Source organism: Marmota monax, unplaced genomic scaffold (genome assembly GCF_021218885.2).
Source record: "Marmota monax isolate L192 unplaced genomic scaffold, Marmota_monax_Labrador192_F-V1.1 WCK01_AAM20220418_F8-fsc01032, whole genome shotgun sequence".
In the NCBI taxonomy this organism is placed as follows: domain Eukaryota; kingdom Metazoa; phylum Chordata; class Mammalia; order Rodentia; family Sciuridae; genus Marmota; species Marmota monax.
Genome location: NW_026693087.1, coordinates 76,172 through 90,317, shown reverse-complemented (window position 1 = coordinate 90,317; position 14,146 = coordinate 76,172). Strand labels below are relative to the sequence as shown.

The following is a 14,146-nucleotide window of genomic DNA, read 5'->3' as shown; positions in this document are numbered from 1 at the left end:
TATTTATCCTAAATTATTAACTTTGTAGTCAATGAAAAATACACTCTTTATTTACTATCTTCTTTCTAAGCACACCGATCCCATCACAATAAAAGAGGCCCTTCTATGGAAAGGATTAGGCAAAGTGAAAGAAAAGACAGTCAAATTGGGTAAGTTTTGCATTACAACACTCCAGGGAACACAATGTTAAAACACTTGAAATGCTACCAGTGTTCTCACATGTAAGGTGGTTTTCCCAAAGAGGTGGGAGGATTTTCCTCACAATGTCATCAGTAGTAACAGAAAATGATCTCTCCTCTGTGTTTCTGGGAATATCCCCTCAATTCTGAATTGTTTCCTTTCCATATCATACTGTTACATTCTCTCTATTTCCAGCCTTTGGAGTGAACTAGCTACCATGCAAATGTCACCATAAGCATCTCTTTAGAATGTGAAAGGTCAACCTTCTGAAATTTCTTAGAAATATTTCCTGACATGAGCCAAGCCTCATTCCATATCTTTATACCTTTCCTCTGCCTCAACTGTCCTCTGGGATTAGTCCTCACCTATCCCTTTATTCTGAGACAAATCCTGACCTATTTCATACTTTTCTCTGTGTGGGCCTACAGCATTTCATGCTCTCACCATCTCCTGCTCTCTGGCTACTCACCTCTCACCTGTCTTTTTGAGGGGTGAGTAGCCAGAACAAACACCATCCCTAGGGGCACATTTTCTGTGCCTTCTTAGGTCATTTTCTCTGACACTTCAGCTGGTCACATTAGCTTCCAGACACATAGGTTCCCCTTTGCCTTCTCACCGGAATCACACGGGAATAGTCTAGCCTGCACCAGTTTTTTCTACCTTCCATCAGGCACAGCATGGGTCCCTTGATAGGCACTTCCAGGATCCTCGTGTGTGTGTGTGTGTGTGTGTGTGTGTGGGTGTGTGTGTTGTTTAGAGGAACTGAATCAAAGAAACCACTGTTGCACTCTTTCCGAGGATGGCTACCGCTTCAGCACTGTCATCACCCGCTGAGAGAAGAGCATGCTTTTTAAGCACCAGTGCATAGTGCACCTTTTGGTCAGATCAGTTTAAGCAATATTTTTGATCTCAGGTTTCTCCTTAGCAGGGCACATCATGGTACAACTTAGAATGCAACTTCCTCTTCTCTCTCCCCATTTGTCTGAGGCAGATCTGCACTGATATTTGCATGCAGGTTGTAGGCTTTTTTTTGTTTGTTTATGTTACACAGATTACTGAATCTCTGGACCTTTTCAGTGTTCAGAAATTTTAGGGATTTGAATAAAATCCCTCTTTCACTCATTTTGCTGAGAAGCTCTTCACCAACTCTTTGGTCTCCATGCAGTAGTGCAGCTTAGAATGCAGCTTATTCTATACCAACATTTTCCCAGAATCAGCCCTTCTTTCCATGTGGATTTTCAAGCTTGTTTCTGAGCAAATTTCATTGATCTTGAGTAGACAAATCTTGGCAATATGGTTTGCACTGAACCTTGTATCCTGTCATGTCTCTATAAGATGTGTGTTGAGGATTTAGATCAAGAAAAAATACTCCCTGAGAACTCAATGTTTGTTGGGTGCAAAAGGGCACATCTTTATTCACAACTACTTGGAAGTCCAAGCCTTGAAGGATGGCTGTATTCAGTCCACTCAGAGGACTCCAGTTGCCAATTAAAGTGGCCATGGGATAGAACTAAATGGTAGAGTACTTGACAAGAATGCATAAGTTTGTGGGTCCACTCCCAAGGTGTATACACAAAGAAAGAAAAAGAAAAAAGAAAAACTGTGGAAAGTTGAAACCAGTAATTATTCACCAAATATTAAACTTAATTGGAAATCATATTTGGGAATATTAAGTTGTTTTGGTGTTACAATTACCCTTTTCTATTTGGATTGATGTTCACTTTTTCTAATGCAGTTCTAAGGAATGTGAGTAAATGTATTTATTTATCAGCAGATACCCATTTTGACATGACTTCAGAGGAAGAGCACAAAAGTTTTGATGATGCTCAATGTACCCAGTCTCAGGTATGTGAACATATAAAGCATTTCTTCCTGTTTCCTCTTATTTTTCTTTCTTGAGGAAAGTAAAGGAGGCCAAATGAAAATACCTTTTAAATAGTCTTTTGGAATCCAGGCATTATATATTACTAATTACATCTAAAACCACTCTGAACTGGTTAGAATCTGAAAATAGTATTAGTAGTCCTGTCAACTTATAGCTAAATTTACTATGTAATGGAGGCAAAACAATTCTAAATGTTGCTTGTGCTTCCACTTGCATAAACATTTTGAAAAATAAAAAGTTGAGACTAAATTTGAGACTGACGAATAACCACCTGGGTTATGAATGGTAATGGTCACAGACTGCATTCATGTGAAAGGGTGATGTTGTCAAAGGCTCAAAATTCTAGTGAAAATCAGTAGTTATTTGCTACAAGTTGAAAAATATGTATGTATATTTTTTTAACTTTACATCCTGGTTAATGTTTATTTGTTATTTTTTGTTTATTTTTTATTGATTTAAAAAAAAGACAGCAGAATGCATTATAATTCTTATTACACATATATAGCACAATTTTTTATATCTCTGATTGTGTATAAAGTATGTTGACCCAAATTCTGTCTTCTTACGTGTATTAAACAATTTTTTCTGTGGTGACCTTTTCATTTTGTTTCTCATCCTTGCAGAAAATTCAGTCAATATGTTGAATAACTTTATCAAAATGTCTTAGTATATTAAAGAAATGTATTTGTGTGCATTAATGAGGGAATGATGGAATTTAGAGATGCTGTCTCATCTTTTTTCTCTCATTGCCAACATTCCTGGTGTGAGATTTAGCACACATCTAGATTTATTTTATTTGGCTGGCATATATAGGTTCTTGGGTTTACAGCTTTCCCTTTGGGGTGTATCCTGGGCAGGGGCCATATCTCAGTGTCAAATCCCCAACTGAACACCTAAGTCTCATATTTTCAAACAAAAACTTTGTTAGTTCATTGTTTAAAAAGTGGAATCCTATTTAATATGAAACATACTCCTGAAAATTCTTTAAAATAAGACTTGAAAGCCTTCTCACATTTGATGGTGAATGCAAAGTCAGATGAGTTACAATGAATATCATTCCTCCCGTCCTTTGGGGTGTATACACCTTTGTTAGCATGTTGTCAAGGAATGCCTTTTCTATGACATCCACCCTGCTTTTACCAAATCAGGAGCCATTGGAAGATAAGTGTGCAGCTTCATCTGGAGCACAATTCTAAGACACCCTATGGAAAGTATGACTGCTCAGTCTGTAGTTATCTACATGTTAGTTAGCTGATTTCAAGACCAAAATTTGGGTGATGTCGAAAAGAGTGATAGTGAAGTCTTCATGCAGCTGGTTGGGGTCCTTTATTTTGCAGGTATTTTCTGAGGATCATCCACAGATATGTGTTTCTCACTCATCTGGAGAGAAACATCATAAAGCAAAAGAGAAAGAAGATGGACATGTCCATGGTAAGAACAACATATTCTACACAGTTCTTTGGATAGAATATTGATTTATAACATGAGTGCTGATATATTCTAATACTGGGAGAAATGAACCTAGTAAACAGGGAATAAAGAAAAAGCAAGAAAGATAAAGAGTTGTTGTCGCTACCCCTTGCCCGCAAGGAAGACACAACTCAGGAATCTTCTTTCAGCAGTTTATTCAGGCCCTTAATATTTCTTCTTCTCTCTCTCGGATGCCCCTCCCAGCCTTAATAAAGCATCTCAAGCCCCAATGCGAAGCTGCCACGTGGAGCTTTCTCATAGGGTGGTGAAAAACCATGCGCCAACTCTCCCAAATAAGGAGTTGTTTGTCACAGACCACAGCGGAGCCAGCGCCATCTTGTAATGGCGACCATAGTCTGCAGAAACGGCAGAAGCGGCTCACCACAGTTCCCCCTTTCTGTTTTCTTAAAACAATACAGGCGAGAGTAGAGGTCCTATCCCACTGTGCAGAAGTGGCTGCATAGTATGGCTCAGTCCTAAGGAGGGCCCTTCCCCAGATCTGAGGCCATATAAGCCGACGCCTTTTTTCGTGGGGCGGGGTGTGGACGCGTCTAACCCGCATGCAATAGGACATGCTCTCCTTGAGGTCCACGTCAAGGATCACTCAAGTGCAGTGCCTTGCCTCGCATCCTGTATCGTGACGATGGTGGACGAAGGGGGATAGCTGAGGCTGAACTGTTGCTGTTTATAATGACAAACAAGTTGACAGCACCCTGAAAGAAAGGCACGGACTTTAAGATGATAGAAAAGTACTAGTGTGGAAACCCATCTGCGTGCAATGGTAACAAGACCTGCAGAGTGCAAGGGCTATTCAGCACTGTGAGAGAATAAGGAAGAGGACATGCCAATCCCAGTGCAATGTGAAACTCACTTGGGGTGCAATGGCCATGCCCAGAAATCACTGTTTAAGATGTGCAAGCCAGATTTGTGGAGAAATGCCATTTTCTAAGGCCGCAAGAGCCTGTACGATCATAGCCTTCTCTTGCGCATGGTGAGTTTTAAGGCAACAGAGAAGCCACAAACAAAGTACAACACTGAAGCAACACATTGCCCCAAAAATGCTCATTCCCACCCATTCCTTAAAAAAGGAAAAGGCAGAGGACAGCCAACTGGTGAATTGACCCAAAGTCACTGGTTCGACACGGGTACTATTCAGAACAGCAATTTGAGTTAGTTGAGACTGGATCAAGTCTTCTGCTTCGATGGACCAGGTTCCAGATAGATACTCTCCGATGATGCGGGAGGCATTTCTGGAATCATTAAATCTGACAGAGGTTATGCATAAATGTGCACGTTGGTCAATACAACCCAAATGTACTAGATCAGACAATGCCTCAACTTGAGCTTGAAGCAGATCTATCCTTTGATTAGCAGCTAGAATCCCAGATAAAATGTGTTGATTAATTCTGCTTTGAGATTCAAGTATGGTGGATGTTTGTTGAATAACCTGATTAATAGTGGCAGCAGTTTGAACTTGGCTGGCCATGGCCACTCCGGCCGTAACCGCTGCAGCAGCAGACACTGCCACAGCTGTCACTATAGCTGCCGTAATTCCAAAATCTCTGCGGACTCTAAGTAGCTCAACAATGGGGAATTTATCTGGGTCCGCAGTGACTGGGATTGGGACAAAAGTTGGAATTTTCATAACCACTGCTACAGTCCAAGAACCATTCCAACACTCAGATAAGAGACAGGTAACAATAGAACAATCCAGCATCCCCGACGAGGTGTCATTAGCCAAAAGGAGCAAGAACGGGGATTGGACACAGACCATTGCAGGGGGCAATGTGGCATTATATAGCAGAGAGTTGAACGAAACAGATGTACCTCGTTCACTCTCCTTAACAGTGCCAGAAACATTAGCCAGCCAGCTTTTGGCTCCCAGCAATTGAGCCAATGCAGAAATATCAGCTGAAGCCCCCTTCTCATTGGAAATCAGCCATTGAAACCAGGACCATTTTCCAAAGGGGTATCACCCCACCCTCTAATATGCCCTGCTCAGAAGCAAAGTCAAGATCTTTGCCTAATTTATCCCGACTAGGTACAGTAAGGCTGCCTGAAAATGCAAACCACGGTGCAGCAACATCTATCTTCTGTAAAAATCTCTGTAAAGTACTATGTTTCACTTCCAGGCCCTTGGAATGTAACAGGCCATCTAGGGCCAGGAGAAGCGGACTTGAAGATGCGGCACCCATGACACAACAACAAAAGAAGCACAAAAAACAAAAGCGAAATGACACAACAAAAGAAACACGGAAAACAAAAGCGAAAGTACACAGTGCAGCTGCAATAAAATGTAATGCTCTCTCTTTCTTTACAGAGGAGCTGCCCCGCTTTGATCGCGGATCCCACTTATTGGGACTAACCCCGCTTTGGTCGCGGATCCCACTTACCTGGGACTAACCGGTGCACCACCCCTGACTGCTGAAAGTTCTGGTTCCCGGGTTTTGGCACCACTTGTCGCGACCCCTTGCCCGCAAGGAAGACGCAACTCGGGAATCTTCTTTCAGCAGTTTATTCAGGCCCTTCTTCTCTCTCTCAGATGCCCCTCCCAGCCTTAATAAAGCATCTCAAGCCCCAATGCGAAGCTGCCACGTGGAGCTTTCTCATAGGGTGGTGAAAAACCATGCGCCAACTCTCCCAAATAAGGAGTTGTTTGTCACAGACCACAGCGGAGCCAGCACCATCTTGTAATGGCGACCGTAGTCTGCAGAAAGGGCAGAAGCGGCTCACCACAAGTTGTCTCTCTCAAGACCAAAGTCCAGCAGCAGGTTATAGTGGGAGTGTCTCTCTTAGTTTCTGTATAAGACAAGTATAGACCACAGGGGAATTGGAAATCTTGAATTTTTATGTTGGAAAGAATAATGTTCTTCACATTCTGCTTTCTGTTCATTTCTCAGTGTATTTTCGTTTTCCTCAGGGAATCTTTTCTATAGATCAGATTTATGTATTAGATCACAAACCTCTTTTCTAATATCATCTGTCTAAAATTATAATGATCTGTTTTTTTGTGTGTCTGTCTTCTCCATTAGACTTTAAGCTAAAGAACAATAGGGGTCTAATCTCATCTGCTATATCTTCAGAGTTCAGCATATTGTGTCACGTGTTTTATGCACTCATTGCTTTAGTGTATAAATAATGCGTGTGAAATATACAGCATTCATATATTTAAATTAGTCATATATTTTATTCCTATCTTCTTTTTTCTGACAGATTCTGTTAGCCTGTCGAAAACCCAGAAGGCAGTTCTATCACTTCAAAGAATAATAAAAAGCAAAAAAAGTCACTGCACACAGTGTTCACTACATGTTAAAAAAAATGCACAACTGGAAAATGAGATTCATGAGCTAAAAAAGAGGGTATCAGAGTTTAAGCAAGAAAATATAGAATTGAAACAACAACTCCACAATTTGAGGTATTATATCCTAGATTGAAAGAAGGAGTGGAATCTTTTCCTTTAATCCAGTAAAATAAGAAGGACAAAATTTTTGTAACTACTGCCTCATCTGTTAGCACTTTGCAAGGGAGAAAACTTGAATAAATTATAAAATTCTTACAAATATGATAGCATATTATTAAATGTGATTACTTCTAAAAATAAGTTCATATTTTTCCCTGTCACAATTTTAATGGCTCTATGGAAGCCCATCTGCTAGTAATCTATTTATTTAACAAAAATAATTTGGGATTGTTACTTGTTTATATTTTAAACTTTTTATTACAATTAATATTTCAAGAAATATCATTTATAAAAAAAATCATTTCCTACTCAGATACCATGGCATGTGCCTATAATTCCAGCAGCTTGGGAGACAAAGATAGGAAGATCAAAAGTTCAAAATAATCCTCATCAACATAGCAGCAATGTCCTAAGCAAATTAATGAGACCCTGTCTCCAAAAAAAAAAAAAAAAAAAATGAAAAAGACCCTTGGGATGTAGCTAAGGGATTTAGCTTCTGTGCGTTCAATCCCTGGTACCAAAGTTGGGGATGAGAATAAAAGAAAAAATAATAACTTTCTATATTTCTGTTTAATTTTGAAAAAAAAATCAATAAAGAGTTATTTGGTTAAAGTTGGGAAACTTTAAAAAAATTACAGGATTTTTAAATTTCTCTCAAGAAAGTTTGTATTCCACCAATGAGGCATTTTTCACTGCCCTGAAACATGTTATTATACATTTATAATTTTTAGGCTGATTTTGGGGATCAAACTCAGGGTTTTGTGTTACTAGTGTGATGTGCTAGTGCTGAACTAGACCCTTGGCTACACTTCTAACATTAACATTCATTAAAAAATGAAATGAAAACAGATTATTTTTTTATTCAAATTCATTCTCATTCATAAATTTGTTCATATTTCTATATTGAAAGGACATATACGTTTTATGTTTTTTAGGTATACATGACAGTAGACTATATGTTGACATAAATTTATTTTTATTATGTCTTATATTCCATTGTGTGTGCACACACATACACACACATCATATTTTTTTTTTGTATCCATTCATCTGTTGAAGAACATTACTCTTCATTATTGGATTAAATATTAGGTCCCATCTTGTTCAAAAATGGATTTTGAGTTTTTTGTAAAATACATAATGATCAAAAAGGTAAGTTGAGAGTGTTACCACAAAAGAAACATAAAAAGTATAATAACAGGTATTAGATTATTTATCCCAGTTCGGGGTTATAGTAATACAAAAGATACATATTTTTTATATATTTATTTTATTTATATGTGGTGCTAAGGATTGAACCTATCACCTTACCCTTGCTAGGCAAACACTCTACCACTGTTCTACAGCCCCAGCCCCAAAAGACACATATTGAAAAAAGAATGTCTGAATATGCTGTTACACTGTAAGCCAATTATAGGCATACCTGACATATTTTATGAAGATAAATGATATTACTACTGAATTCATAAGTTTGTATATAAACAATGTCTTTAAAACTTATTTGACATGAAATTATCTTTTTAACTGGGGAGGCTCTGATTGTGCAAAAAAAATTACCTTAAACTTGTCAATTTACCAAATCATTTCTAAATTCCTTTTCTGTGGTATCTAAAATATTTGCTAGTAACAAAAACTTATCAAATAACAAAGCAATCTTTTATTATTGACTTTCAATTATGTATGTTTTACACAAGATTAAAGGAGAAATTTAAAATGTTAAACTAGAAAAGCTTCAGAGAACATAGAATTTTTATTAAGATACTAAATCAGCATACAAAGAGCCAGAACATAAAAAGACATTTTTGGTTTTTGGCAAAAATCAGTTAAAAGGCATCCATATTAACTTCAGATATACCTTAAAAGAAGATGAGGTGAAGAGAGAAAATGATGATATGTTACATGAAAAAAAATAAAAACCCATTAAAAGAAAAAGAAGCAGAATACAACAAAGAGGATCAAGTGAGAAAGCAAGCTGAAATCTCTGTTTGTACAATAGATACAGAATTGGAGACTGAAAGAAATCATTTTAATCAGGTAAATAAACATTCAGTAAAGTTTCAAATTTTTACTATATTTCATTTGAATTATTGATAAAATCCCTTTAACTTATTGTATGTGGCCATGTTTCACTTAATTATGGCATTGTGGTCTGAGGAATGTGCTGTTTGGCAATTTCACCAACATACAGTCATCATGTGTGTGTACTTCCACACACTTCAGACATCTCCCAAAGTGCCAGGAAACACAGACTTATAGGACCTCCATTTATATGCAGTCTGCTGTTTCCCAAAGCATGGGTATGTGGGGTGTGAACTATTATTTTGATTTAAAACACAATGTTCATTATTTGGCAATTAAAAAAAATAAAAAAAAAGATCTGACAAACCAGAAAAAAAACACAATGTTATCTGACTCTAAAATGATAATATTTATGAAAAAACTAGTTACAGCAAAACTTAGCATCTGGTAGTTGTTCAGCATTTGTTTTCTGAATGAAGAAGTTTAGTTTAATCACTGACATAAATACAAATTTAGGTGTTTTATGTTAAAATACAAACTAAATAGCTATGCAGCTATTTAAAACATTTTTTTAAAAGTGTTTCACAATTGCATTTCTGTCTGATTTTAAGAAGTGTTTTCACTCACCCAAATTTATCTGTCATTTGTGCAATTGAAATGTAAGACATTTACTCATAAAGAATAAATCTACCTTTTGGAATTATTTTTTCAATCTTGAAGATCCCACTCTTAAATTAAGCTTTTAGACTTCTGTCACCTGCTGATATACAGCCAAAACGTTGCTGAAATAAATTTGTAGATTTTAGCAGAACAAAATGAAACCTACAGACAATTTCCATGAGAACATAATGCCAGAATTTACAATATGAAATTTCAGTAACACATCTTTGCAAACAAAAAGAGATAGAAATGTGCAGAAACGAAATGTTTCCTGAATTATTTTCTTCTGTTTTCAAATGAGTGAGTGAGTGAGTGAGTGTGTGTGTGTGTGTGTGTGTGTGTGTAACATAGTTAAACCGTAAATCTATTAATCATGGGAAAGTATAGAGGGTTTTAAATCCATATATTTATAACCACAATGTACATATTTTGGAGGTGAGGGGTGCAATTTTTGTCCCATTGAATTAAGTAATGTTCTTAATTCAACTGTATTTCTCTGCAGCAGTCCCATGACGACTTTCAGAGTAGCCTTATAAAGAGAAAAGACTTTTTTAATATTTTCCAGAGGAATAGGTGATTTTTCTATGATCTCAAAACCCTTGCTTCTAATAGTAGATCTTCTAGTTTGGGGAAGTCACTTTGCTCTCTTGTTATATTAATGTGCATTACTACTCCCATTGTTAAGTAAGGAGGAAAAATGGGACCAGCAAATACTCTGGTTTTGTAAATTATTTTCTCACTTTTGAGAAGAGAAACAAACACTTTGCTTCAAGTAATCTCCTACTTCAGTACAAAATTCCTTTGGAAAAAATGACGTACCATAATATGTTCTTAGAAATAAATTACTGGTAAGTATTTGTTCCTAATACATAAGATCTGTTTATTTCCTTTATTTTATATTGACTCATGTTTCAATCTTCACTGAGATGAAACAAATGCTACTGAGTATAAATCTCAGGATTTTCTGAGTAGAGCCTTACACATTTTGCCTTATTTGTCATTTGTATTTTGAAACACAGGCCTTCTTTGGTGTTTATCCATTCATAGGACAGAAGTAACTGGCTTTGTGGATGAGCACTAGAAGCAGAGGCAAAAAGACTTGGAGAAAAATCATGCAATTTGCCTATGTTTTTAGCCTTGTGCTCCTTTTCAGAATTGTGATACATTGTTCATTGATATAGATCATGTGTTTAATGCTGTTCCTACATTTATCATTTATCAATAGATGCAATTCTCATTCCCAGCTACAAAATGTTAGAAAACAGAATATGCTAGGAATATTTTTAGGAAAAGACCTTGGAGAACTTTTGTATGTCTCAGTAGATGTAGAGCTAAGGCTCTTACTATGGTCTGGTTGAATACATGAGGTGTCAGATTGCAAACTTATTCTTCTTAAAGTTAAATCTTCTTTTATTTGCCACTGAAGCCATCCCAACAGATAGGTACATAATAAAATATTTGGACTTTTTAACTGTTTAAAGGGTAGATCATATGATCCTAAAAGTGGATCAACATGAGAAATAGTGAATTGTAATTTTTATTTATTGTTTTTAGGTATACATTACAATAGAGTTCTTTTGGTGTATTACACATACATAGCATATAACTTCTTCTATGTAGAGTTTTTCTGGTCATGTACTCATATGTGAACATAGGAATGTAATGTCAGATTCATTCTACTATATTCCCCTCCTCTCTCAGCCCTTTATTCACTTTTGTCTAACCAACAAACTTCTATTCTTTTATCCTCCACCCTTATGTGTGTTAGTAACTATATGTTAAGGAGAATATTCAGACTTTGGATTTGGAGGACTGGATTATTTCACTTGGCATGACAGTGTCGAGTTCCATTCATTTGCCAGCAAATGCCATAATTTCATTCTTCATGGCTGAATCCATTGTGTACATATGACAGATTGTCTTTATCCTTCCATGTGTTGAAAGGCACCTAGGTTGGTTCCACAGCTTAACTTTTGTGAAGAGCTGCTATAAATATTTATGTGGCTGTGTCACTCTAGTATCATTGGAGTATACACTGAGGAGCAGAATAACTGGGTCAAATGGTCATTCCATTCCAGGTTTTGTGAGAAATCTATATACTGATTTTCTGAAAAATTGCTTGGTGCAATGTATGAGTGAATCTTTTCCCCACATTCTCACCAACATTTATTGTTACTTGCATTCTTTATATCTCAGTGTAGTTTTAGTTTTCATTTTTCTAATTGGTAAAGATGTTGAACATTTTTTTCATGTACTTGTTAACTGTTTGTACATATTTTTCTTTGAAGTGCCTGCTCAGTTTTTTGTTCATTTATTGATTGGGTTATTTTTTTGTTTGTGAGTTATTTTTTGAGTTGTTTATATATTCTGGAGATTAATGATCTATCTGACATATCAGTGACAAAGATTTTCTCCCATTCTATAGGCTGTCTACTCACATTCTTGATGGTTTCCTTTGCTGTAAAGATACCACCCCATTTATTGATTCTTTATTTTACTTCTTGTGTTTTAGTGTCTTTTTGAAGAATTCAGTTCCTACAATGACAAGATGGCATGCTGGGCCTGTCTAGTCTTGTAATAGGTCTAGGGTCTTTTATCTATTATCTAGGTCCTTGATCCACTTTGTTTTTGAGAAATAGGGGTTAAATTTCTCCTATGATATATGGGTTTTCAGTTTTCCCAGCACAATTGGTTGAGGAACCTATCCTTTCCCCAATGCATGTTTTATAGTGTGTTTGTCTAGTATTAGATAACTATATGTGTGGGGTTTTCTCTGTCGCTTCTCTTCTGTTCTGCAAAGTTATTTTTTTTTTTACATTGGCAAACTAACTAATCACTTAATCTATTCTTTCATTCTGGTATAATGCAGATTTTTTTCAATCCTTAATTTTTTTTTTCTTTTTTATAACCAGGAATTGAACCAGGGTGCTCAACCACTGAGATGCATCCTCAGCCTTTTATTTATTTATTTATTTATGAATGAGTCAGGGTCTCACTGAATTGCTGAAGACTGGCTTTGAACCTGTGATCCTCCTTCCTCAGTCTCCTGAGACACTGGTATTACAAGCATGAGCCCCTGAACCTGGAAGTTCTTACATTCTTTAAGTTGTAATTTTCTTTTACTCTTATAGGTCCATCTTCTTGAATTACTTTTGAACTCTTGGGAATTTGTATTTTTATAAGCTCAGAAGTTTACATCTAATTTTTCTTCAGTGGGTATCTATTTATTGAAACCCTTTCACCATATAAATATACAGGTTTTTCTTTAATTTCAGTGAAAATTATGAAACATCATTTTATCGAGTGCTAGCTAAATGTATCCTTGGTTTTATTTAGGTTTCTCCTAGTGATGGGACAGAGAACAAGCTATTGCATAACTATCACAAGAAGAAGGATGAGGTCTCTATGAAGAGACTGGGAATGGACACAGTAAAATATCAGAACCAGGAAAAGAAGTGCTTTGAGAATACTGAAATTTTAAGAGAAAAGAATACCAGCCTTCCATGGACACAAAAATTGAATGAGGAAACACATATGGAAATATTCCAGGACAATGAACAGTTGGGTATTTGGAAAGTTGAGAGTACATTGCAAAATTTCACACCTGAGAGTGAAAAACAAAGCACAGAAAGACCAGAAACAGATGTCAAATCTCACCCTGCCAGATCTGGTCCTGCTCCACCCCATCAAGGTGAAAGTCCAACACCAAAAAGAAATCTAGAACTTGCTTTCCAGAGAGGCAGAGATAAAGACTTTAGTTCACAGGAAAAAAAGAATATTGATGTATCTAACCTAAACATTAGTAGTGAGATTCCTTCCCAACAGGTTCCAAAGTCTGAAGTAAAAACAAGTGACCTAGAAAACGAGCTGCATCAGTCAAGAGTAATGACTTTGGATACAGATCAAGTAAACAGACACCTAAAACAAAGACAGTGCCAACTGAAGGAGATGGAATACAGGTATCAAAATGAACAAAGAAAAAGGAATGAACACCTCAGAAAGCAGGAAGCTTCTAAAGAGAAGGTATCTAAACTACAAAGAGAAACTCCATTGCATGAAGACCAATTGCATGACTATCAGAACAAAGGTGAAAATAAAATAAATGGACTTATTATTGTCCAAACCCAATTTTATGATGTTATAAAAAAACTTCAAGCTCGGAATGACAGATGTCGTCTCATGCTGGAAAACAAATATTTGGAATTAATCAATGAAACTAATCATTTAAAAGATCAACTGGATCAATATGGAAAGGAGAAAGCAGAAGAAGTAAGTATCAAACAAGATATCTGTATAAAGAGTCTTCAAAGGAATACTCAAAGTGATATCTGCTTATGGCTAAATGTTGATTCTTGATGAATATAAAAATGTAGATATTATGAATGTGTTTCTGTATCAACACAGAACTACAACCTGTTGTCCAGCAAAAATAACTTAAACCTCATTTGCAGTACAACCAATCTGTGTTTGAA

The 14,146-nt window shown here is 36.4% G+C and overlaps 1 protein-coding gene across 11 annotated transcripts in view; it reads left to right on the top strand.

The window, feature by feature from the left end:
* The window catches only part of LOC124099596 (ankyrin repeat domain-containing protein 26), a 39,898-nt gene that overhangs the window by 12,202 nt on the left and 13,550 nt on the right, over nt 1-14,146 (top strand). The window contains exons 8-13 of one of the 11 annotated variants that reach the window (XM_046454745.2): nt 71-149; nt 1,952-2,025; nt 3,403-3,496; nt 6,749-6,950; nt 8,845-9,029; nt 13,011-13,146. In XM_046454745.2, coding sequence (XP_046310701.1) covers nt 71-149; nt 1,952-2,025; nt 3,403-3,496; nt 6,749-6,950; nt 8,845-8,908 — 513 coding nt within the window. In that variant the 3' untranslated portion in view covers nt 8,909-9,029; nt 13,011-13,146. The other 10 variants (XM_046454746.2, XM_058582694.1, XM_046454748.2 and 7 more) reach the window with 10 other exon arrangements.